This window comes from Coccinella septempunctata, chromosome 9 (assembly GCF_907165205.1).
Source record: "Coccinella septempunctata chromosome 9, icCocSept1.1, whole genome shotgun sequence".
Classification (NCBI taxonomy): Eukaryota; Metazoa; Arthropoda; class Insecta; order Coleoptera; family Coccinellidae; genus Coccinella; species Coccinella septempunctata.
This window is the reverse complement of record NC_058197.1, coordinates 7,741,471-7,766,408: the sequence shown is the minus strand read 5'-3', so window position 1 is coordinate 7,766,408 and position 24,938 is coordinate 7,741,471. Positions and strand designations below refer to the sequence as shown.

At 33.9% G+C, this 24,938-nt stretch overlaps 4 protein-coding genes and 1 long non-coding RNA gene across 6 annotated transcripts; 3 read left to right on the top strand and 2 right to left on the bottom strand.

Moving 5' to 3' along the window:
- Positions 1-1,957: 1,957 nt before the first annotated feature.
- On the bottom strand, positions 1,958-7,023 carry LOC123320783 (ankyrin repeat domain-containing protein 16-like). Its single transcript, XM_044908209.1, has 2 exons — positions 6,474-7,023; positions 1,958-2,513 (listed from the first exon to the last, which is right to left on the bottom strand). Exons 1-2 carry the CDS (start codon positions 6,916-6,918, stop codon positions 1,960-1,962), a joined length of 999 nt encoding a protein of 332 aa, XP_044764144.1. The 5' UTR covers positions 6,919-7,023; the 3' UTR covers positions 1,958-1,959.
- Positions 7,024-12,391: 5,368 nt separating this feature from the next.
- Positions 12,392-13,312, top strand: LOC123320535. Of its 2 annotated transcripts, XM_044907885.1 has the most exons (4): positions 12,392-12,492; positions 12,551-12,684; positions 12,740-12,934; positions 12,999-13,312. In XM_044907885.1, exons 1-3 carry the CDS (start codon positions 12,466-12,468, stop codon positions 12,906-12,908), a joined length of 330 nt encoding a protein of 109 aa, XP_044763820.1. In that variant the 5' UTR covers positions 12,392-12,465; the 3' UTR covers positions 12,909-12,934; positions 12,999-13,312. The 2 variants fall into 2 exon arrangements, with proteins under 2 accessions (XP_044763820.1, XP_044763819.1); XM_044907884.1 differs by having other exon boundaries at positions 12,740-13,312.
- A 1,275-nt stretch (positions 13,313-14,587) lies between these two features.
- Positions 14,588-16,358, top strand: LOC123320534. Its single transcript, XM_044907882.1, has 3 exons — positions 14,588-14,613; positions 15,597-16,163; positions 16,216-16,358. The coding sequence occupies exons 2-3, from the start codon at positions 15,708-15,710 to the stop codon at positions 16,300-16,302; spliced, it is 543 nt and encodes a 180-aa protein (XP_044763817.1). The 5' UTR covers positions 14,588-14,613; positions 15,597-15,707; the 3' UTR covers positions 16,303-16,358.
- A 2,308-nt stretch (positions 16,359-18,666) lies between these two features.
- LOC123320536 lies at positions 18,667-19,710 on the bottom strand. Its single transcript, XR_006538775.1, has 3 exons — positions 19,413-19,710; positions 19,059-19,343; positions 18,667-19,001 (listed from the first exon to the last, which is right to left on the bottom strand). It is a non-coding gene; the product is annotated as an uncharacterized LOC123320536 (long non-coding RNA).
- Positions 19,711-20,254: 544 nt separating this feature from the next.
- LOC123320533 lies at positions 20,255-21,061 on the top strand. The gene is made up of 2 exons (XM_044907881.1): positions 20,255-20,859; positions 20,913-21,061. Exons 1-2 carry the CDS (start codon positions 20,392-20,394, stop codon positions 20,997-20,999), a joined length of 555 nt encoding a protein of 184 aa, XP_044763816.1. The 5' UTR covers positions 20,255-20,391; the 3' UTR covers positions 21,000-21,061.
- The last annotated feature ends 3,877 nt before the right edge of the window (positions 21,062-24,938 follow it).

Genomic DNA, 24,938 nt, shown 5'->3' with positions numbered 1-24,938 from the left:
TATGGCCTAATATTATGGACTGTGATTTATGTGGGTTGGGCTTTAGTCGCCAGATGCGAAACCAAATTTCGGTCTTATTCATTAGCTCTTGTAAATTATTTATGCAATTTTACATATTTTTATTCTGTGGTATGATCAAGGTGTCATCTGCATATTGAAGAATGTACTGCTTACTATTAAGAGCTCCCGGCTCAAAGACGAGTATTGATATCTAGTTAGCCTAGACCAGTTCTATGCATAAAAAAAATATTGCTTTACCATAGCAACGAACAATAACTCATCAGAAGTGTCAGTGTGAAGTTTGAGATCAAAAAAGTAGTTACGTAGAAAATTAAGAGAAAGAAGATGTCCACCGAAATTGTGAAAATCGAAAAATTGGAGTATCAAGTACCTGTATTTAAAAGGGTCAAGAGGTAAGCATATTTACGAAGATATGCTTAATACCCTTAGTGATCAATGGTCCTTCATATGCGACCGTTAAAAATTGGACTGTTAAATTTTCTATCGAAGATGATGACCGATCGGGAAGACCAGATTCTGTGTCAGTCCCCAAAAATATTGATTTCATCAGACCGTCGAATTGGGCTAGAGCTCTGAATATTTCATACGAACGTGTTCATCATATAGTTCAAGTTGAATGCTGACTAAAAGCGTGCAAGGGTAGAAGAATTGCGTTCGATCTGTGCTCGATTTGAAAACGATGTAGACTTATTTAATCGAATTGTTACAATGGATAAGACTTGAGTATCATCCAGAAACAAAGCAACAATCGATGAAATTGCGACACTCTGGTTCTCCAAGACCTAAGAAGTGTCATGTCCAAAAATCTGCTGGAAAAGTTCTTGCTTCTCAGTTTTTTGGGATTGCCATGGTGTAATCATGATTGATTTTTTGGATAAGGGTAGAATAATACGGAAAGCTATCCAAAGGTGTTTTGTTTTTGAAGGACAACGCCCTGCACACAAATCTCATGTTGCCATCCAAAAAATTCGTGATCTTTAGGTTTTGAATTACTAGAATACCCCCCCTTATTCACCAGATTTGGCTCCATCCGACTATCATCTCTTTCCACAACTGAAAAAAGTTTAAAAGGTCGTAAATTTTCTTCCAACGAGGAGGTAATAAAAGCTGTGGAGATCTGGTTTCCAGACCAAGAAAAAACATTTTTTTGAAAGGTCTAGAGACGTTGCAGGTTCTCTGTAATAAATATATCCAATTAAGAGGAGAATATACCGAATAATAAAACATTTTGACATTGAAATTTTGTTTGGTTCTATAGTAGGATAAGAATTTTTCAATACAGGGTAAGCCATCCATAATTTTCCACCCCGAATTTTGAGCTTTGGGATGGAATAACGAAAAAACGCTCAGACAGGTCAAATTTTGTTGAAAGGGGGACAAATAAGGGTGTTCAAAAGAGTTTGATATCACTACCCCTCTAGCCGCAACCCCTAACAGCTCTCATTTTTGAATAGGGAAAAGGGGTCGAGCAGCACCTTGTTGGAAAGGGAATCCAATTTCCTGCATGAGTGTATTTTTTTTCATCGCTTCATTATTATACAGAGTGACTCAGTATTCCATCAATAACTTTCACACGACGAATTTGGATTTTTGAGATGGAAAAAACGCTCGGACGAGTAAAAAAATGAATTCCCCGTAGAACGCGTGTTGCCAGACCGTTTATTGAAAAACCGTGACCGTTTTCACACCCGTGAAAATTTTTGTTGTGTTTGTTGCAGAAAATTAAAAAATATATAACATTCAAATCAAATTTATTTTCGACTGAAACTTAAAGTACAAAATAAAATTTATGGTCATATTACTTTTCTCATTCAAACACATCTCTTTGCTGCCTCCAGCTCTGACTCCAATTTCGGTTCTGATTCCTGTTCCGATTCCGATAAATCACATTTGAAATCTCCTATTCCAATTTTGGTAGAAGCACCTCTTTTACATCCCTCACAATAGATACTCTTCCGCCAATCTTCCACTTCTATCTAAAATTTTTGAATCCGCCCCCAACTCCACCAATAATTCGAAAATTTTAGTATGCCTTTTTCTGGCAGCACAATGTAAACTTGTATGACCGCTTAGATTTACCTCATTCAAATCTAATTTATATTTTTTTACAAGATGCAATAAGATATTCTCTGAGCCATTTCCGGCAGCTAGATGTAAAGCACTCGAACCATTTTTGTTTTTCGCTAATATATCAGCACCTTTGTCTACTAAAAAGTCAATTAAATCGATGTTGCCACCTAGCACAGCTTCATGAAAAGGAGTATTTCCAGAAGAATCTTCAGAATTGATGTCGATCTTCGATACGAGTAATTCAGTATGTTCCAAGTTACCATGAAGGGCAGAAATGTGTAATGCTGTTCTACCGTTGTTTGTTACTGATTTGAAATCTATATTTCTTTCGCACAAAACTCGTAATATTGAGGGGTTCGCATTTCTCGATGCCAGGTGAAGACAGGTCCATCCATCTTTGTTCTTGAAATTCAGGATCGCACCTGCATCAAGAAAAAATTAATCATAGGCAGAATACAGAAATGGTTTTATGGAAACGTTCTACTTTTAACTGAAAAAGTTTCTTCTGTGTATATTTGGGCTAAATTACATACGAAACAATCTGCTGCAGAGCTTTCCATTTCTTTTGAACAAATAAATGATTATTTTTACTGGAAAACGGTGAAAAACTGCGTGATAATATTTTAAAAATCGCCAGAGAAATTTTTTCTCTTCACGGAGTGAAGCGAATTTTCATTTTTAATAGGTGGTAGAACTCATCAAAACAAACCATTTCACCAACTTTGTCTTGTACGAAACATACAGGGTGACAATTTGAAAACTTGCCAGTCCATTGTAATGAATCCCAGTTTTCTGAGAAAAATTGGAGTTCATTTTAGTGCATTCCTTTCATTTCATATTTCCGCCTTTGAAAATATTTAATTCTCAAATATTCAGTACATTCATTCCGATAGGCAGAGTAAATGTAAAAAACCGTTTATCTGTGGTTAACGTTGTTTTTTTTACGTTGAAGATTTTGACGTTTTTCTGATGTTGATATGCGATAAACCGGAGCTGACGACGTTTTTCATTTGTGTCGCATTCTGGAATTTTCAGATTTTTAACGTGTGGGGGGATTTGCCTATAAAAGCAGATTTTCCCCCGCGACGGTCACTTTTGACTTTTGATTCTCTGTTACTTCAGTCTCTTTAGTTAGTTTACGCTCGGTACTTTTCTGCGATTCGACTTTGATTGCGTGCCCGACAAACCGTTCAACAAATTTATAGAATAAATTTTGTATTACGAAGTTAGTGCCATTAGAAATTAATTTTTAGTTGTGATTTCTTTTCCGCGAGTGCCTGAAATAAAGGAGGTAGGTCCCCGTCTTTAGCGTTCAGTTTCTTAATTAGACCTACACCGGTTACTTCTTTGACACTGCTGTACTGTATCGCTTTCTGTTATATTTTATCGTACTTTACCCTGTTTCGCAAGTCTGACTTTTCCCTTCGCTATCAGTCATGGCGCGTAAGCCCTTGGGGTACTGAAGGGGGTAGTGAAGAGGAAGTCTCGTCAACCCCCCTGTTCGCGTTCCCGCGTCATAAGTGTTGAAATATAAATCTCTTCTTTTCTATCAGTCATGGCGCGTAAGCCCTTGGGGTAGAGAATAAGAGATACCGCTCGTCGTCAGTGAAATCCCGTAGTTGCGCAAAAATAGACCTTTTCTTCGCTATCAGTCATGGAGCGTTATAGCCCTTGGGGTAGCGAATAAAAGTCTCGAATAGATCCGCCCTGGTTGTGTTTCTTTTCATTGGAGAAATACGATTAATTACATCCCGATACCGTATAGCAAGTCATTTCACTTCGCGAGGTCATCCTTAGTATTCATTTCGTCAGTTCTGGTTGGCGCATTTTATTGAACCACCTTTGATTTTTCACTGTACCCGGTATAAACTTTATAAAGTGCTCGTGACCGGATAGAATTTCCCGAATGTATGTTTGCTGATAGATTCGCTCATATTTCATACCTATACATATCTCCGTTGTACATATAATCAGTTTCCGAAGGTGTGAATAAACTAGTACATAATTTGATTTTGACTTTTGACTACTTCGTTATCGCTACCACCCTAGATAACAGCGAACGCTGTCTCCGACTAGCAGCTACTCTGGTAGGTTTGCTATTCTTCCTAGTGAAAAGAATAGCTGGCGCTCGAGATAAGTTTTCTCCGAGTTAACCACGTTACACCATTTATGTCAAGACAAGGATGATTTCAGAGAAAATGCCGGAACAGGTCAAATTTCTATTCGTAGGGGGACATATTTTGAGCAGAATTATAAGCCGAAATCTTCTCAACCTCAAAACATCCTTGTTGAGACATAATTGGCCTGGCAAGTTTTCAAATTGTCACCTCCTGTAACTACTTCAAGGAATCAATAAAAATTTGCAAACCATATAGTAGTATTAATGTAGTGGGACAAGTGATCTTCAATTGAGGTAAATCTCACCCCTTATTCCCTATTAAGAATTTAGGGGTGATAGGTCCCTTTGATCTTGTGTTACTTTTATTATCAAATTATCGCCAAAATAATGAACATTCGCTGAGATGGACGAATTATATCAGCGGATACTACATATATCTTTCTGCTTACAATCAGTTTATGCGGTAGCATTTTGTTTACACCGCCATAAACTATACTCCATTCACTTTTATGAAAGCACTCGGTTGGCCATAGTAATTTTACACATTCCACACTTTAGTAGTAAAATGTGAGGTTATGGAGTTTGTCAAAATATTTGAGGGTTTTAAATCAGCGCTATGTTGTTCGTTCTACGTTAAAGTCTCAGTTAAGAGGAGTTTATACCACGGGACTTTCTCGCCATCCGTATAAACCGTAAGGAGGAAAAGACTATCAAACTAGGGGGTGTTGCCAGAACACTTGAAAGATCAGCATGAGTTACGAATAATACAATTGATTCCACTTTCGTCGAAAAGATGGCAGTACTTTACGAACGTCTTTTTTAAATTTCAGCAGGTAAGGAATTTTAGCCAATGACGAGACTTTTCGAGAATTCTTTTTTTTTATGTCTGGGCAGGTCGGCGACAGCATTTCAGGCGGAAATCTTCGCCATTGACCTATGCGCCAACCATCTGCTTGACATTGGTTAGACGGGTAGGTCAATAAAAATCCTAACTGCCATTAAATCTCTCGCAGCTGACAAATGCAATTCAGCACAGGTACTCGAATGTAGATCTATGCTCTCCAAATTGGGAACTAACAACAGACTCCAACTTATTTGGATACCTGGACACTCAAGACTTCAGAGGCAAAGAATTATAGGATGCTCTAGCCAGAGAAGGCGCAAATTCAAGGAGTATTGGCCCGAAACCAGGTGTAAGAATTTCTAATTCCTCAATCAGGGAACGGAACAATAGCTGGGACAGTACCACCCAGTCCATGCAACAGTTGATGAATAGGATTTTCTAGAACCAATCTGAAATCTATAATGGCGTCTTCACGGAAACATTGCAGGCTCAGAGCTCACTCACGTCAACGAATCACTCTCTACAGGCTCTGCCTAGAGGAGGACAAAATGATTGAGCACATCCTCTGTCACTGTCCGGCGGCAGGCAGGGTCAGACTTGGAGTCTTTGGCTCTCCCAAGCTGAATCTGAAGGACTCAGGAATTATGGCCCCTCTGACATCATCTCCTTTCTGGGTATGACAGGACTAGAGGGCGAGGTTTAGCTCTATGTCTTGTGCCACAATAGACCGCTTTGGTCGCGCTGGCAGGTTTGGTTGGTCCAACAAACACACCCAGCAATCTGTTATATGAAATCCAAAGTTCTAAGATTCAGTTCTGTCTTCATTTGAAATTCAGACATTGGGTATAGCTAAGTTTTGTTTTTCAATTAAAATCTATGAACATATTTTGTAGAAGTCACCCAGTAATACATAAAACTGGCATCAGAATCCTTTCGAGATTTATTTGTCTTCGAACTTGAAACAGATTGTATGATTTTCACAAATTGAGTTTTTGAACCACAACATGTGTATTGCTATCACAATAGCATCTTCAGGTGGGTGAAGGTAAACTGTCGTACTTCAAAAACTCGATTTGTGGAAATCTTGTAATCTGTTTCAAGTTCAATTATGGATTTTTATCAAGTATTGGCCACATCAATTCAATCATTTGTCTTCATTCGAATGACAGCAGCTCTTTCCTTCTCGACTATATGGTGTATAAAGTAACAAAATAATAGTTTTTGACGATATCCTGTTTCAAAAAGATAATATGTTCATACCTGGACTGCCAAACCAACAAACACCATAAATATCTCCTTAGTAGCTTCTTCAAACAAGTTGAATAATGAAGCAATATGCTTAATTTTTTATATTATGCTATTATATTATTTATATTTGTACTGCAATATGCAATATTTTGTTAGACAACTGCAATTTACCTTTTTCACATAAATATTCCACTATTTCCTTGTAGTTATGTTCTGGTTTTGTACAAGCAAGCATCACAGGAGTCCAATCTGATCTTTTAAGGGCATTGATGTCAGCCCCACTCTGCACTAACTTTCTGACACAGGCGAAATTTCCAAATTGAGCAGCTGAATGTAATGGGGTTTTGTTATCTGTGTTACGTACATCTACCATTTTGGGAGAGAACTGATTGAGTAAATAATTGATAATCTCAATGTGACCATATTGTGCAGCAATATGGAGAATAGTTTCTTTAGTACTCGAAATAGTAACATTGGACCAGTGAAAATCTGGATTTTTTTGTAAAAGTTTAATTGATCCCAGTTCGCCTTTGCAAATTTCACTGAAGACATGTGAATTATAGTCGCAGTTTTTCATATTTCCATTTTTTGATAACATGTTGATGACAGGCGTCATTCAGTTTTCTTCAAAGATATTGTGTAATATTTTTGCTTTTTTCTCTTCTATTATTTTGATTTTTGAAAAGCTAACCTAACATACCTAAGATACATAGATCAAAAAGTCATAGAGTACAATTTGTCAAAATCATTGAACTCTATGGAAACTGGAATGGCATCGCGATACAGGCAAAATGAGGAAGAGTGAAAGGGAAGATGTAGAGCAACCTTTCTCCCATAGAGTTCAATGGTCAAAATCATCTGATCGTCGGTGCCTTCTGGTGCCGTGGGGCACATAAGCATTTTTTTGAACCGTTATGTGCGGAAGTTTCCGATTTTCATACTTTCGCAGCTAATGAGAAAATGCCTGCTCTTTGTTGTGTAGTCAAATGTGAAAGGGACGATGTAATTTTTTTTTAAATACTCGCTGTTCGGAATTCAAACGAACTGTCCATGATCAGGAGACGTTTATTTCAGATAAATCTGAAATCAAGATTTATCAGACATTCTGATGTCTGATAAATCTTGATTAATCCAGAGATATAGAATCTATATCTCTGAGATATAGAATCTATATCTCTGAGATATAGAATCTATATCTCTGGATAAATCCCGTAGATCAAAGATTAACTTCTTCCTCTTTGGTCGGATCGAACCCAGAGATATCTATATCTCTGATCGAACCTTCCGTCTGTTCCGATATTTCTGAACAGTACAGTCAGTATTTCAGAGACGATGCCTATTGGCCCAGTCGTTCGAGTTCTATTGTTATTCGATTGCGGGCCAGTAAAACCAGCAATATCCGAACAGGACCCTTATCTTATATTGGGACATTGAACTCTATGGGAACTCCCATAGAGTTCAATGTTCAAAGTGTTCTGTGGATCAAACTCAAATAATTCCTCTTTGATCGGACAGACTTACAAAAAATGCATAGATAGACTTACAAAAAATTACAAAAATAAACGCTTTTTAGTTCACAGATTACTCTGTAATCTATGGAGAGTAGAGAGAAGGAGAACGATCGCTGCTTTGAGACCACAGATTTTTTGTCCCCTAAAATATGTACCAATATGGTAGTTCATGCTTTTGCCAACAGGCGCGCTGGCCATCACGAGAGTGCGGAATTTTGAATTACACAAATCAAATTGTAGTTGGCTCGTTGGCTGAGTGAACTGTTTCCCTGGTGACAGATGATAGGAATCAAAGATTATAGAGTAGAAAGATAGGAAACGCCCTCATATCGCTAGTGCTAAAAACCGACTACATTTTGGCCAGTGAAAACACATTTGACAATGAGATGGCGCTGAAAACGTATTATCAATACAGAAAAACTGTTTAATAACAGTTTTCTGTTTTATAATTGATGGGCGCGAAATTCGAATTCTATTCCTTGTATTGAATTTCAATATAGTCCTTGTTGAGACCAGAAAACAAAAATCCTGATCGACAAAACAAAAGTATCGTTTTGTTTTGTGACCAGGATGTTAGTTTTCATCTGAACAATGTTTGGAATCGATTGGTATCAATGAAATACGCTGTTGGATGTGATAAATTTTTATTTGCAATCTATAAAAAATTTACAAAAATTTTAAATTATAGACAACGAATAGAGATTTGACTAGGATACAAGAGTATATGGTTATCTGCTATGGGTACGTGAAAGGGGTTTTTTCTGTGAAAACGTTTTGAATTAATGAACTGAGTTGAATTTGTACAATTTATATCAGAAATTGATATGAACCAATATTCAATTTACCGTCATAGGATACACATTTCCGTTACTTACATATTATTTACAAAATATTCAGAACCACAATTGAAAAAACCCTTACAGATGTATACATCAAGACCGTCAGTATAATTTCTTCATGCTTTTTTATGATTTCTTCATGATATAGTCTCTTTATGGCAAAAATTGATTGACGAATGAACAAAACACTCACAAAAGTTTTCATAAAACTTTGACTTTCCAAATGACAATTTGACAGTCACCCGATTCCCAAATCGAAATCCATAAAACGTTTGCATTTCTGAATATATTGAAGGCAATTGAGAATCTCTGAATGGACGTATAAAGCCATAATTTCCCCTAAATGAGCCCTTCATGTAAGGGATGCTTCCTGCATAGAATAATTTACGTGGATGAACAGTTCTCAATCGACTTGTAGTAAAATGTTCATTGCACATGGTGTAGTCAGTAGTGTTTGCAGGCCTTTATGCCCTGAAAATTTTATCCAGTTCGTAGCACTGAAAATAAAAATCAATGAATGACCGAGTCACATGTTACCAGTTTTAATACTCACATTCCCATTTTCCTTAGTAAAATTCGTTTTATTTGATCCACAGTTCTTCACCATACAATAATTTTCGAACGATATTCTGAGGTTTTCGCCAAGAAGTTAGACACAAATTTCAATAATCAGCAACTAAAACGGGCTTGAAAAACAAAAGGCGATACGAGGTTGTCTATGGATACGAGAATCAAAACATTCAAAACCTGTTTGATCAAAACGGCCATATGACACTGACATCTCGCAAAATTTCATATGTCCCTCGAATTAAAATTTTAACCAGTCTTAGGGCCTTAAAAACACATTTGAAACACAGATGGCGCTCACATCACTTTAGTCGCTTCGTTTCCTATCTTTCTACTCTATAATCTTTGATAGGAATATTATTATTTTCGATTTTTGATAAGAGAACAACATATGACCATGGTGAAATGTTGAAGCGTGCGCTAGTATAAGAGTGTTTTGGCATCGGAAAGAAAAGGAGAAGAGATAAAATTTCCGAGAGCATTTTTGAGAGAAAATTGAAAAAACCTTATCTCAAGAATCGACTCCGAATGAATTTGTGTGTCAAGAGCACTTTTGCGATGAAGATATCAAAAAGATGATGGATTCATTATAAACGAAATCGAAATTGTCATCCCTCGTGAGAAGTTGACTCTTCTGAATAAAATAAAAATATCTAACCAATAAAACTACATGGTTCAGAAGAGAATATTCTTGAAGAATTTTGTTGGCATAACATAATATATGGTTTATATAGGTTCTCAGCTGAGTATTGGCAACAGAATCTACTCCAATACCTAAGTGATAAATCTGAGACTGCTACCTTTTGTTGTCTTCATGTGATGTGATGTGATGATTTATATAATTTTGAAGATAACGGTAAACCAACTAACATAGCTGCTTTCAATAAACAATGATAAACAAAAGTAGGTACAATGTTTTTGATCAATGATTTCTTTTGAATTTCATTGATTTCGACTTGCATTTTATGGCATATAATTCAGAGAACTCATATTTAATATAGATTTGAAGAAAGGTATTTGAAAAATCATCAGAAAAACCACGATGACACATAACCTAAAATAAAATGAAGGCTGTTCATTTCAAATTGACGCTTGAATCCCCACCCCTTATCGATACCCGCTGTAATCGCAGCGACACCTATCCTACGTTTCCTGTTTTCGGGGACACATTTTTAGTACGTCGATCGTTCTCCTTCTCTCTACTCTCCATACTGTAATCTGTGATTTTGTTTATAACCTTAATCTCTCTCTACCTCTACGATTTTGCTATGGAGGGTAGAGAGAAGGAGAACAAACTTCGAGGCTTTTTGGGCCAAAAAGTGTCCGCAAAAAACCGTAAATAGGCCAGGTGGCGCTGGCAAGCAATAGAAATGAACCACTGAACAACATTGAAGTTTATTCGATTTTAAATGTGAAGAACGAAAGAAATTCAATGATTTCAAGCCATGACAACGACGGTCGTTTTGTAAATATTTTGAATTAACCCTGGTTTGATTTAGAATTTTAATTTATTGAGTATTGAGATATAGTATTTAGTAGAGAGTTGAATTTTAGTATTGAAACAAGAGCATTCAAATTATATTACCTTCGAAATGTCTAAGTTATGTGTGGTGAAGAGTTGTCCATTTGGTCGTATAAGCAGTTTTGAAACGTGTCTTCCTCAGGGCAAATTATCATTTTTCAAAGCGAATGTGAGTAGAATGAAATTTCTATTATAGTTATTATTTGTAATTAATTACCTATAATTATTTTTCTGTCTCAACAGACCCCTGGAAGGATAGAAAGGGTAGAACTTTACTTTACGGACAGTGATCGATTTTGTTCGTAATTTTTTTATAGATGCAGTTTTTCATGAGAAATCGTTTGGTACTAGTCTCCACTCCGGCAAGCTCGTAGTTTAGGAGATATTAATTTTTGAAAATTGCATTTTTCCCATATATTTTGACAAGTTCGATGGATTTTTCTAGGTTATATCCGTCAAACCACAGAATATCAATAGTTTTTTGCGTTGTTTCTATGGTTTCTATAATTCAAATTTTAGGAAATTCGAATTTCAAATAATGGAAAGAAAATCGAGTCATTCTAAGACATGAAGGTTCACCTCCGATTTTATTGACAATTTTTTTGCTGCAGTAGGTGAAAGAAAATCAATTGATACGAATTTATATCTTAGCAAACTGTAAATTTGAAAGTTTTAGTTCATGATTCTTTTAATAGAATTGTTTACTCATTTCATTACTGCATATCTGCAAATTGAATTTTCATGTGAGAAATTATTTTTTCACTGTCCTAACTCAATCTAACCTAACCTAACCTTGAAATTATTCTGTTTTATTTCAGTTCGCACATTTTTCGCAAAATTATATCGAATTTTCATGTGAGAAATTATTTTTTCACTGTCCTAACTCAATCTAACCTAACCTAACCTTGAAATTATTCAGTTTCATTTCAGTTCGCACATTTTTCGCAAAATTATATCGTTAAAATTGAAAAAATTCAAAAATTTGTCCTTACCTAAACTAACCTAACCTAACATTAAAATCTTTCAGTTTCAATAAATTGGAAGATTGATAAATAATGTTTAGTTCAGTTTTATTTCCATCCAAACATTTTTCGATTTTTCGCAAAATTATACCGTTCAAATAAAAAGTTTCCTGAAATTATATTAACCATAGAAACAACACAAAAAACTATTGATATTCTGTGGTTTTGACGGATATAACCTAGAAAAATCCATCGAACTTGTCAAATTATATGGGAAAAATGCAATTTTCAAAAATTAATATCTCCTAAACTACGAGCTTGCCGGAGTTGAGACTAGTACCAAACGATTTCTCATGAAAAACTGCATCTATAAAAAAATTACGAACAAAATCGATCACTGTCCGTAAAGTAAAGTCCAGCCCGAACATATTAACATGTACAACAAAATTGTTATTAAGGATGTTGTCCATTTACATGAATTACATAGGAACACTCAAACCAGAAGCGTTGCCAACAATTCAGCATCAGTTCCACAGTTATGCTGGTGAACATCTTGCGGAAGAGCAAATGTTGCAAGACAAACAAAAGCTTGTACATCAACAACCAGAAATAATACAACATCAAAAAGAAATTGTGAATCAGCACTCACAGCAAGAATCAGAAGTTCCCATAGAACATAATTATTGGGCTTACATACCAAAGCCTGATGGAATAGAATACATTAGGTTGGATCCAGAGACTCGTCTCATTAAAAACCACATAATGGTTAAAGATGATTTAACAGTTCTGGTGAGACTACTTAATTCATTGTCATTCATTAACCATATTCATATGATTTTGTTAACAGGTTATCTTTCCCAATAAGGAAAGACTACATGTAGATGACCAAATTGTCTCGTCACTGCCTGAGGATGTTTATGCATATCTGAAAAGTGTGGAGAAGTGGCCATTGAGTGTTGGCACCCAAATTGAGAATCAAAGGTAATTGATTAAATGCAGCCAATAGCATGATTTTCATATATTGCAACATTTTCAGAAAGGATGTCAAGGAGTTATTGTTGGACATGAAATGTATAAAAGAATGCAACAAAATCTTCGATGTCAATCATGTCGAGTCCTCCGAAAGAAACTCAATGATAGAAAGGGTGGCAATAGTGTCCAGGAAAAATGGATTATATTTGAGCGTAAGAAGGGTAGTACGCTGAAACAATAAAATCGTTTACAGAAAAAAGTGAGTATTAGATCATATTTACTTCTTTACTACAGGGTCTCTATCAATTATTGTAACATTGCAGTGTGGATGTTCCCAGCTTGGAGAAGATGAAACCATAGTATTCTGCAGCTAGAAGATATTGGCTAACTCTCTGAGTGATGGCAGATATTAGTTAAATTTATAGAGATCCCATAGAATGTGTTATTCATAATTTGTTGTTCATCATAGCATAACATGAAATCATTAAATTGTTTTTTTTTTTTAATTGAATAATGTCTTATACTAGTAGTAGTAGTAGTAACAGTTGTTTATACTTATATTATTTCATGTACAATGTAGGTTTTCCCAGCTTGATATTATTCATGTAAAGTCTGAAATAGAAATTTTGAATTTGAATTATCGTGTCTTCTTTTGATAACTGTGGTATCTGAAAAGATGTAGGGCAATGCAGGTAGCATTTTTAGTTCAATGGCTTTGACATTTTGAAGGGCAACACATAAATATATTAACGAATAATTCCAGAAAATAGGATGATTGCTGGAATGAAATTCTCGGAAAAATGGAAAAATACGGAGGGTTGTTTTATTCCAGTTTGGATTTATTTCTGCTAACAAAGCAGTTAGAAATGTGTATTCTAAAAACTGTGGCTGAAATGACCCTCAATATTGATCTCATAGAGGAAATCGAGAAGCAAAGAGTGCAGCTAGATGGATATGAGTCGCACAAAGTAGAGCTGACAAAAAAAAATTATAGATTTCTATATAGTTATGCGTGCCAGGTTTTTGGCCAGGTCAGATAATAAAAACCATGAAGCCAGTAGGGCAAAAATGAAGATGCATAAAAAAAATGCAAAATTGCTGACTTGAATGTGTATGCATGTTGGTTTTGAGAATAAATAAATATTTCTTTTCAATTTTGTTCTAAATTCCTCTCCTTACTAATTAAACCTTTTTTATTACAAACCTCCATATAATTGCTTGCGAATCTTGATTCGCACTTATTTTTTTGATAGAAAAACAGTGAAAAGAGCCATTTGCTAAAGCAGATTCAACTAAATGAATATGCATTTCATTAACAATTCATGTTCTTCAAATTTTGATGAGATGGATATGATTCTCGGATAAGATATAACGATTTTTTTTCGCACGATACATAACTGAGTTGAAGACGGAAACTACACAACTTAGAATAATCATCTGTATTAACAATCCACTTTCATTCTTTACTTAATATATACATATATGGACGATGTCGCAGTTCATAATCCTTAAATATACATAAACGTACATTATTTGCTGCAAGAATGATATTCTGAATTCTCATGATGAACTTCTTATGGATTGAAAATATCCGCCATCAATATTGATCAAGCTTCGTGGGAACGGGTTATATATTATTCGTTTCTTATTAATTAACATTGATCTCCAATATCGTCATTGTCTTTGTTGATTCAACTGCAGTTGAATCATGAACCATGAACGAATCAATGAAATTTGTATAATAATGTCATGATTCTTCTATTTAAAAAAGGCGCGAACACTGTGCATCTCTGTCAATACATCTTCTATCCTTATCTCCTTTATTGCTTCACAGCGCCACCTGGCCTATTTACGGTTTCTTGCGGACACATTTCGTTACACTAGTTTATTCTCCTTCTCTCTACCCTCCATAGATTTTGCATTATTTTTATTTGCTACCATTTAAGATGTCTAAAACACTGGTGTGTGCACTTGTCACTTTTTGCAAGCATCAACATTTCAGAAAATCGGGGATATGGGATCAGTTTCGTGGCGGCGCCACCATGTCATTTGCTTCGTTCTATCCTTGTTCTACCAAAGGTCTAATGATACTCTCTCGTTTTATTTTGTTTTGCGTTGATATTGAATATCGATCAACGAGTGCAAAATATGAACTGGCCCATTTTGTCAGCTGTTAAGGAATATTTGTGCTTTACAGTTCAATTTTCGTTGTAAAAACAAATCTGTCAATATTTCAACACTATCGAATAAGGGTTCGAAGGAGTATTTACTATTCTTCTTCAAGTTAATTACTGTTTGACAAATTGTATTCATGAGGAGGGTAATTCAATTTGATTTTAATAAAACACAGTTGATTGGTCAAATATCCAATATATTCAGTTGACGGAAATAGAATTTTCACTACATCTACTCAGGAAGAATATTTGAAGAACAGACTCGAATAGAGATATGTATTTCTGATTCTCAATACATGCTCACAATTTGCATTACGTATTTCCAATACAGTTTCTTTGAAATATTGCTGAAGTTGCCATAAAACTTAGCTATATCCTTCCCGAATGTTCGTTCATCTGATTTGGTTCTGCCTCAAATTCCAACAACACCGAATTCTTATCTATAATAGTTCTTGATTGTCCATACAGTAAACTGAACTTACTGAACGACATGTTCAATAAATGAATGTTCTACACCCTTTCTCGAAACTAATACATTTTCACACACCAATAATCGCTTATAAATACAACATATTCGTACGTCGTAGGAAAGTATTCAAATTATTTTCAAATATCAAATGACAATGCTCTGTCAAATTCCAAACAGCGCTACCTACAGTGGGAAAAACGAAACTGATCCCATATCCCCACGAAATTAAAAACAAAATCGAATCAGTGAATACACCAGAGTTTTAGACATCTTACTACCATTGAACTAAAGTTCAATGTTTGCTACTTAATAACTTAATTCTCAAGTTTTATTCTTGATTCCATTGTATTCAATAATAAATAGCTATTAGTTACTACTAACATGTAAATATGGAAGATATTCTTGAGGTTACAGTTACAAGTACTAGTAAGATATGTTTGAAGTGCTCAGTCAAAAATTGCCCCAGTAGTCGCTTCCTTGGAAATAATATGGGTAAGAGATTTTTTTCTTTTCCTAGGCCAGATGACACTGGAAGAGTTTTACAATGGAAATTAGCGTGCAGTGATGAAGAAATTATGAAGAAAGATCCAGCTTCCTTGAAATTAAGTAACAGGATTTGCAGCGATCATTTCGAAAAGCGTTTTATGACAACTCACAAATTGAATAAAACTGCAGCTCCCACTTTGAATCTTTTTCTTAAACCAAGATCCGTTGATGTAGAAACACAAACAGAAAATTCGGTTGAAATTCAGCTAAAGAAACAAATCACACATACTCAGACACAAACTACGAAAGAACTATCTTTTAGAACACCGAGAGAGGATAAGTTGAGCACTCTGTTGAAGGTACAGAACGATCAGAAAGTATATAATGGATAAATATATTTTTTTTTTCTAGAGCAAGACTAAGATGATAAGAAAACTAAATATGGAGAAGCAGCATTTTGAGAAGTGTCTGGAAGCAATATGTTCCCAGGAAACATAATCGACGAAAGGTTTTGTAAAATGAAATACTAAATAAAAATAAATTATACCTACATATTTTAATCTTGTATGAGACAAACCTGTCTCTGACCTCTTTTTGGTAATAAGATTCCCTCAATCTTACGCAAGTAATTGTAAAATGGGAAATTTCCCTCTCCAGTTGAATTGAGTATTTTCTAAAGGAATAATACATAATTCTTGTGACATTCAAACACTTCTTGGTAATGGATTTGTCCCAATTAACTATCACTTACACTTCTGTTGAAATCATAATAATATGTAATAATTTTGTATCTCATTTAAGTGAGACACAGGTGTCCTGGATAAGATAAGAAACATTTTCATTAAACATTACAGTGTTTAAGGACTTGATTCTCATATCAGGGGTTCAGAGCTGAAGTGAACCAAGTCCATGCAGCCTAGTTTTGAGATGAATGTAAGCATATGCTTACGTAAGAATAATAACAAATAAAGAAGTCACTTTTGAATTAATTGGTGATGGTGATAAACAACTTCCAAGCCATTCATCTCAGAACTATAGGCTGCATGGACTTGGTTCACTTCAGCTCTGAACCCCTCATATATAGGTTTTTTTTTTTATATTTAACAGAACTTGGTTCCAAACACAGAAAGTATTTGGAAAAAACTGCCGTACCTTTCAGAAGTTTTCCAGATGAAGTCTAGTAAGTAGTACCATAATTGAAGCTTACTTCATTTCATAAAGCACCTAGATCTAGAGGATCACAAAAACAACTTTACAGGTTTTTAAAAAATTTTTGAATACTTTGAAAGCTAAGCCTCAAAATAAGTAAAGAGCTTTATATAAACATATGGGTCCGCAAATCAGCCGTTTTGAAGATATAAGCGAATTTCGGTTTTCAAAATATTAACAACTAGCGCAACAAAATACGATAAATTACAGAAGATATTAGATTTATTTTTGAAAACCATATCACTCATTCAAATAAAAGAATAAGGCATTTCAAATTCAGGAATAATAACTTTTTCTTGATATCAAAATGAAAGAAACTAAACAACTCGAATTGGATGCAAAATTGTTTATGCCAGTTTTGATTTTTTTTAATGAACCAACTAAAAAACATTTCAATTTTAAGTTCATCAGTAATAAATCGAATATCGTATTTGGTTGCGTTATTACTAGTTAATTTGAAAACCGAAAATCTCCAAAACGGTTATTTGCGAACCCATATTAAATGAAATTTTTTACTTATTCTGAGGTCTATAATCTACTACCAAAATATTGAAATTTTGTTTTGAACACCCTGTATACATCCTGGTATATAGGCTCTCTTTTAATTTGAAAGGAAATTAAAACTATTGTATCTCCTGAATAAAGTCACCAATCAGGCTGAGGAAACCATAGTCCGAGAGCTGGCGACGAAAATCGGCAAGAGTTTTGTAATGGCTCTTAATTAAATATGATTTAGTATTGAGGGTGTACATTAGTCAGCACCCACCACTGTTGGCAGGTGTAAGATAATTATCAGATTGTAACCAGAGATATAGAAGGGGGGAGATTGAGCTTCAAGCTGCGCGAACTGGCTAAAATTGAAGGCCGCCATTTGTCAGGAAATATATACAGCACCGCCTAAAAGTGATAGCATGTGGCAAGAGTTATATACAGGGGGACGTAAAATTCAGAATTTGAATGTTATGATTTCGTTGATAACAGTACTTGAAATTATGTGATTTCGGTCAATTCGTTTCTTATTTATTCAGTACAATACAAAATGAATACCAAAAATGTCAACGAAGGAAAAAATTTTTTGTTTTATGTATTCTGGTGAATATAATGAGATGTCCAAATATTGAACATATCATCTAAACCAATGAATCCTTTTGAATTATATTCAAGCGTTTGTAACTAACGATGAATTTTAATTTAATTGTCTTTTCTAAATAGGTAACGTTTTCAAAATAAAATCCATGATTTCGAAGATTCTAGCAATTTGGTCTTATGGGGTAGTTTGATATATATAGACTTCGAAGCGTCACCAATATTTGGTTTGTTCCAGAATCGCTTCTTTTCACTACTGTTCCCTAATTACGATCAGAGGAAAGTACCCTGAAAAATTGCTCACCCAATTTCCTTCGAGATGCAATTCTGGAACTCTGCTTTTAAGTTTTAATTTTTATTTTCTGTTTCTAAGGAAACACGATTTTGTCTATCTGAAGGACAATAAATTTTTTGCACAAAGTGGATACATTGATCTGATATTTTTTATTGGATGAAAGCTAACAAGTCGATAAATTTTTCAGTAGCTACTGGCATTAAATATATAAAAGAAAAAAACATTTTTCTATTAATTTTATTTATACAATATTGTATATCCGGTATCGATTGCTGCATAAAATCAACTGGTGAAGTCTTCTAATTGCAGAACCTTGAATTTTTCAGTATAAACTTTTTACAGATTGAATATTCTAATTTTAAAATGAGATCTGGCAATATTTTTCACTAAAAGAAAGCCATAATGTCTTCCAATCACTGAAGAATATAAAAAATGTTCTTTCAAGGAAGGGAACAAATCATCAACTTGATCATAAAATTTTTGGGATTGAATTGTTGCAAATGCTTCGAGAAAATTTTCATCTCTTGAAACTCTATTTTCAGTTGAAATCATCAAATTCCTGATTTACATATCGTTATAATTCCATATGATGGTACATGAAGTCCCTCTGAAACAAACAAAAAATAAAATCATCTCAGTTTCATATTAAATTATCTCATCTTACCTTGATTTTTGAAGAATATTACAATTCCCTCAAGACTGGAACTTTTAGGGTCACAGTATCATTCTCTACATTTTTTAAATGTCTCTTCATCAATGTGGCACTGAATCAAAAGATTTCTCCCAATGATGGGCAGCATTTTCAGAAATACGTTGATCTTGTCTCAAAAAGTCCATCACTTCTTTCATGTGTTGTATTTTATTTTTAAGAGACTTAATTGTATAATTTCCTTCTATATGGAGTTTTTTCAATTCGATGAGTCTTTTCATCAATTTTGAAGGAGAAATACTGAAACAAGTTTAAAAAATTTGTAAACCTATCAAAGATATTCAAAAATTGATATAATTGGGAACTTACCTATAATTGTGAAGTAAGCCATCGTAAATATCCTGCTATTCAGCGAAAAAAGCTAATAAAACCACACGAATCCGCTGAATATCACCAAAAATACGTTCATATTTGTTATTATTGTTTACATTCTTTTGACTTGACAGCAGGCAATGGCAGCTAAATGACAAGAATATTCACTAAATTGTTAGACCGTGATCATAATACCGTGCTATGACCTGACAAATGGCGGACCCACTTTTGTCCCATGAAAATAGGATGCGCAGTGGTCGAAGCTCAATCTCCCCCCTTCTATATCTCTGATTGTAACATAATTTTTCGGATATATAGAGTTGACCAATAAAGTGTATAAAACATAATCGATAATTGTAACATAATTTAGAGAGTTGAATGCCAAAAATATTTTTTATATTTTCTGTTTATCAAAACTTCGGCAACAGATATCAGGCACTTCGGCTACTGAAATTATTTTAGTTCTAAATGAATTCTCTATTGCAGGGGAATCCCAGATGATTGAGCGTCAAACGTCGAACTTCCAAGTTTACTTCCTTCGGCCAAAAAGGAACCTCTTTGCTTCGGCGCCGGCGCCAGAGTCTTTCCCTTTTTTTTCTATGTTCGGCGCTGTGCGCTGCCCAGAGATATATCTATATCTCTGGCGCTGCCATACCATAGAGAAAGGGAAAGAGTTTCTCTTATCTCTGTGCCATACCATAGACATTGAACTAAAGAAAGTTTAGTTCAATGACCATAGACCTAATAAAATATATGTATTATTAGGTCTATGATGGGTGTGTTCTGTGATCTGTGGTTTTTGTTTATAACCATAGAGAAAGGGTGTCTCTGTTTATAACCTTCTATCAGAGACAACCTCTGTTTTTATTCTCTACCTCTACGATTTTGCATTATTTGCTACTTAATTCTCAAGTTTTATTCTTGATTCCATTGTATTCAATATTAAACAGCTATTAGTTACTAGTAACATGTAAATATGGACATGGACGTGAACGATATTCTCGAGGTTACAGTTACAAGTACTAGATATGTGAAGTTGAAGTGCTCAGTCAAAAATTGCCCCAGTAGTCGCTTCCTTGGAAATAATATGGGTAAGAGATTTTTTTCTTTTCCTAGGCCAGATGACACTAGAAGAGTTTTACAATGGAAATTAGCGTGCAGTGATGAAAAAATCATGGAGAAAGATCCAGCTTCCTTGAATTTAAGTAATAGGATTTGCAGCGATCATTTCGAAAAGCGTTTTATGACAACTCACAAATTGAATAAAACTGCAGCTCCCACTTTGAATCTTTTTCTTAAACCAAGATCCGTTGATGTAGAAACACAAACAGAAATTTCGGTTGAAACTCAGCTAAAGAAACAAATGACACATACTCAGACACAAACTACAAAAGAACTATCTTTTAGAACACCGAGAGAGGATAAGTTGAGGACTCTGTTGCAGGTACTGAACGATCAGAAAGTATATAACGGATAAATATATATTTTTTTTTCTAGAGCAAGACTAAGATGATAAGAAAACTAAAAATGGAGAAGCAGCATTTTGAGAAGTGTCTGGAAGCAATATGTTCCCAGGAAACATAATCGACGAACACAGATTTTGTAAAATGAAATACTAAATAAAAATAAATTTTACCTATTTATAATCTTGTAAGAGACAAACCTGTCTCTGACTTCTTTTTGGTAATAAGATTCCCTCAATCTTACAAGTAATTGTAAAATGAGAGTTCTACTAAGTAGTACCCTGATTGAACCATACTTCATTAAACAATTGTTTCATAAAACACCTAGATCAAGAGGATCACAAAAACCCATAAGTAATGTCCATGACAACTTTACAGGTTTTTAAAAAATGTTTAAATACTTTGGAAGCTAAGCCTCAAAATAAGTAAAATATCTTTTGAAGATTTAAGCGAATTTCGGTTTTCAAAATATTAACAACTAGCGCAATAAAATATGATAAATTACAGAAGATATTTGATTTATTTTTGAAAACCATATGACTCATTTAAATATAAGAATAAGGCATTTCAAGTTCAGGAATAATAACTTTTTCTCAATATCAAAATGAAAGGCAGTAAACAACTTGAATTGGATGCAAAATTTTTAATGCCAGTTTTGATTTTTTTTTAATGAACCAACTGAAAAATATTTCAATTTCAAGTTCAGTAAATCGAATATCGCATTTGGTTGCGTTACTAGTTAATTTGAAAACCGAAAATCTCAAACTGTTATTTGCGAAAACATATTACATGAAATTTTTTACTTATTTTGAGGTCTATAATCTACTACCAAAATATTGAAATTTTGTTTTCAACACCCTGTATAGACCCTGGTATATAGGCTCTTTTTTAATTTAAAAGGAAATTGAAACTATTGTATCTCCTGAATAAAGTCACCAATCAGGCTGAGGAAATCAGCAGGTCCAAAAAAAGGGGCGATTGCAACACTACAGTGCTGCTAAGTCCCTACAGCATGCTTGAAAGGAAAACGATCGTTTAAAATTTAAATGTACATATTTTGAAAACTAATGAATTAAATTAAATTTAAATATGCTGAAATCAGAGTTAATAGAAAGACCTTTTACATGATGAATCTTCCCTATTCAGAATATAAAGGGACCTAGATGTTGTTCTGGAACGAAAAATCGACGTGTCCGAGCGTTTTTGTTATAAAATAGGTTTTGCCGACCTACAAGTGTAGTGGTTAATAAATCATCCTATATAATGAAAATCAGCAACTTCAAAACTAATAATTTCAATTGTATTATCAAAAAGCGATGTGGAAATAAACTTCTGAAACTTTTTAGGGTTTTCACGCCCAGTCTCTGAAACAAAATCAATCAAAATATCCACCCAGATTGAATTTTAATCGATATCTGAAATAAACCTGTTTGCTGCGTGTTTTCCGTTCCTTTTTTCATCTTCTATTATTTACCTGTCTGTTCGCTTTTTTCAGTTTGTATGAATGCATTGAACTCAATAAAAGAAAAAATTTTATCGAGTTGAATGAGGTTTCATTCTGAAAATAATAAGGGATTGCACAAAAACTGATCTTGAAGGGGAAGAAGGATCCTTTGTTTAAGAAGCATTATTTAGATATTTTAATGATGTATTTAGTAGGTACAATACGATTTGACATTTATGCTATATTATTTTTCCATACACCATATTCTTCCAAAATATTAACAATAAAAAATAATCTAATCTAACCTCTTTATTGAAAAGTATATGGAGACACCAATCTTGAAAAAACCTTTGAGTGTGCGAAAGGAATATCTGAGAAACTGAAATGGTGAAATTCGATTTGATTTTTGTGCTTAGCCCATTTGCAACCTTGTTTAAATTCATGAGATATTAGAAAAAACTTCCTCATTATTCTTGCATTGACATGTCGCATCTCTAAACAGCTCGAACATAGTTTCAGAGATAGCACAAAGTGTTAATTTGCAATCAGCATCACTACCCATGATTGTTGTAACATGCCCCACACACCAGTTTTTTCGCCATCTATCAAATGCTATAGGTACTTAAATTAAAATTATGAGATGTACGATGAATTCACTTCTTTATATATATAAATATATATAGAAATAAACTCACGAAAAATATTTTAGGAGACTAGTGGCTTGTAGTGTAATTTTCATACTACACAGAATGGTTATTGTATTGTAAACTCTCTTAGTATTCATTTGACTCATATATAAAAACATACTCATCATCCAATAAATTGAAATAACTTCATGATGAAAATGCATATTTGAGTTGAGGAGTGTTCGATGTTTCATTGTGATCAAGTTTAATTTTGGCGTATTTTTTCGAATTAGTCCACATATAAAAAGGTCCAATGCATCATAATATAGATGTAAACTTTCGTAGCCAATCTGAGCCCTTATATTATAGAAAAGATGGAAAGTTATTCTTCACTACTTAAAAAAAAATTGGTTACGAAAGAGTACTCATCGAATATACAATTTAACCTTCACACTCCCACACAATTCATGCATACAGTTCATGTTCAATTAGTCACGAAATGATCTCCTCAGAAGTTCCCTTTTACAATCATAAATTCGAAGCACAGAGACTAACTTCCAGAACAAAAATTCCCAATTCAATTGAAAATATTTAAAATTTGATATGATAAAAAAATATCAACAAAAACCTCACGAACGGAGGAATAACAGCAATAAACCATTTGTGTGAAATTGGCCCAGAAGTTTTCGATTTTCGAAAAAAAAATTTGTGTGCTTAATTGGGCTTTGTGCCGTTGAAATGTTTTTTTTGTTCATTTCATTCGGTTCTCACAATATACGTCCTGAGTTGTGCCGTAAAGATTTTCGCAAACAAAGAAAAAAAATGCAACTTCTTGAGATCCGTATGGAATAAAAAAATGTTTAAACAATCTACAAAGCACACAAACCTAACACAATCAGCACAATTTTTTTTTAAATCCAAAAGAGCTGGGCCAACTTAACACATCTCAATAAATCATCTCTGTGACTTTTTAAAACTGGAGTATAAAACTTTCTTTTTTGATAATATTTGTGTAACATTTCACACTAGCTTGCACCTAATAAATATATATCATCATTTGATCCATACCAAATTGGACGCCTAAAATAGACAACACAAAACTTTGTTATTAAACCGTGACCCTCACATACCCATCAAATTACAGAATTTGAGTAATTAAAGGAGGTTCGATAAAATTTTGTTTCCATTTACAAGCTTCTTGATTTGGAAAGTGTGCATCTACTTCCCAAAAATAGCAATATTCAATTCATAAAAAAAGGACATAAATCCAAACAGTGATAAATATAACAAATAAATAAACTCATGCTTCTGAATATTTTGATCTGATCATCAATCAAAATATAATAAAATAAATACTTAATTGTTGGTTAGTACAATTTAATAACCAAGGAAGTATAGCAATATACTTATCCCGCATCACAATGATTAATTGTCTAGGAACATCTGAGAAAATAATTCAACTTGTATGTGTCTGAATGAACATATTTTTCAATTTATTTTCAACTGTTAGATATTTGTCAACACTCACTGATATACATTATTTTTGACAAGCAAAGCTATAGGTATCCTTAATATATAATTACAATGGTTTTCAATTTATTCGAAAGAATCTTACATCACTATTTTAAATGCATAAACCTATACAAATGGGAACTCAATAATATTAACTTAATATATACAGACAAAAACTGTTTGTCTTGAAATATGTACTGCTTGCCTTTCATACGAATGAATCGAAATCTTCGTCATCTCAGATTTCAATTCATTTTTTTTTCTACATTTGCGCTGAACAATCATTGCTGTTTCTCATCACTTCAGGGGTTGATTAACTTCTTGAATCGATTTCTCGATTATTCTCAAAATGATACTGTGAAATGTGATTGTCGAATACAGTTAATATGTAAAGTATTTGTCGCCTTTTCAGGAATAAAAACATAGACAGCAATACATACTTCTAAACAAGATTTTCAAACAAGAAAGTATCAAATAG

Coding starts and splice junctions, on each gene's coding strand:
- LOC123320783 (XM_044908209.1), bottom strand. CDS start 6,918: ATGACGCCTGTCATCAACATGTTATCAAAAAATGGAAATATGAAAAAC. Junction 2,514..6,473: donor GGAATATTTATGTGAAAAAG/GTAAATTGCAGT, acceptor TTCTTGATGCAG/GTGCGATCCTGAATTTCAAG.
- LOC123320535 (XM_044907885.1), top strand. CDS start 12,466: ATGGTTAAAGATGATTTAACAGTTCTG. Junction 12,493..12,550: donor AAGATGATTTAACAGTTCTG/GTGAGACTACTT, acceptor TTTTGTTAACAG/GTTATCTTTCCCAATAAGGA. Junction 12,685..12,739: donor ACCCAAATTGAGAATCAAAG/GTAATTGATTAA, acceptor CAACATTTTCAG/AAAGGATGTCAAGGAGTTAT.
- LOC123320534 (XM_044907882.1), top strand. CDS start 15,708: ATGGAAGATATTCTTGAGGTTACAGTTACAAGTACTAGTAAGATATGT. Junction 16,164..16,215: donor AGTTGAGCACTCTGTTGAAG/GTACAGAACGAT, acceptor TTTTTTTTCTAG/AGCAAGACTAAGATGATAAG.
- LOC123320533 (XM_044907881.1), top strand. CDS start 20,392: ATGGACATGGACGTGAACGATATTCTCGAGGTTACAGTTACAAGTACT. Junction 20,860..20,912: donor AGTTGAGGACTCTGTTGCAG/GTACTGAACGAT, acceptor TTTTTTTTCTAG/AGCAAGACTAAGATGATAAG.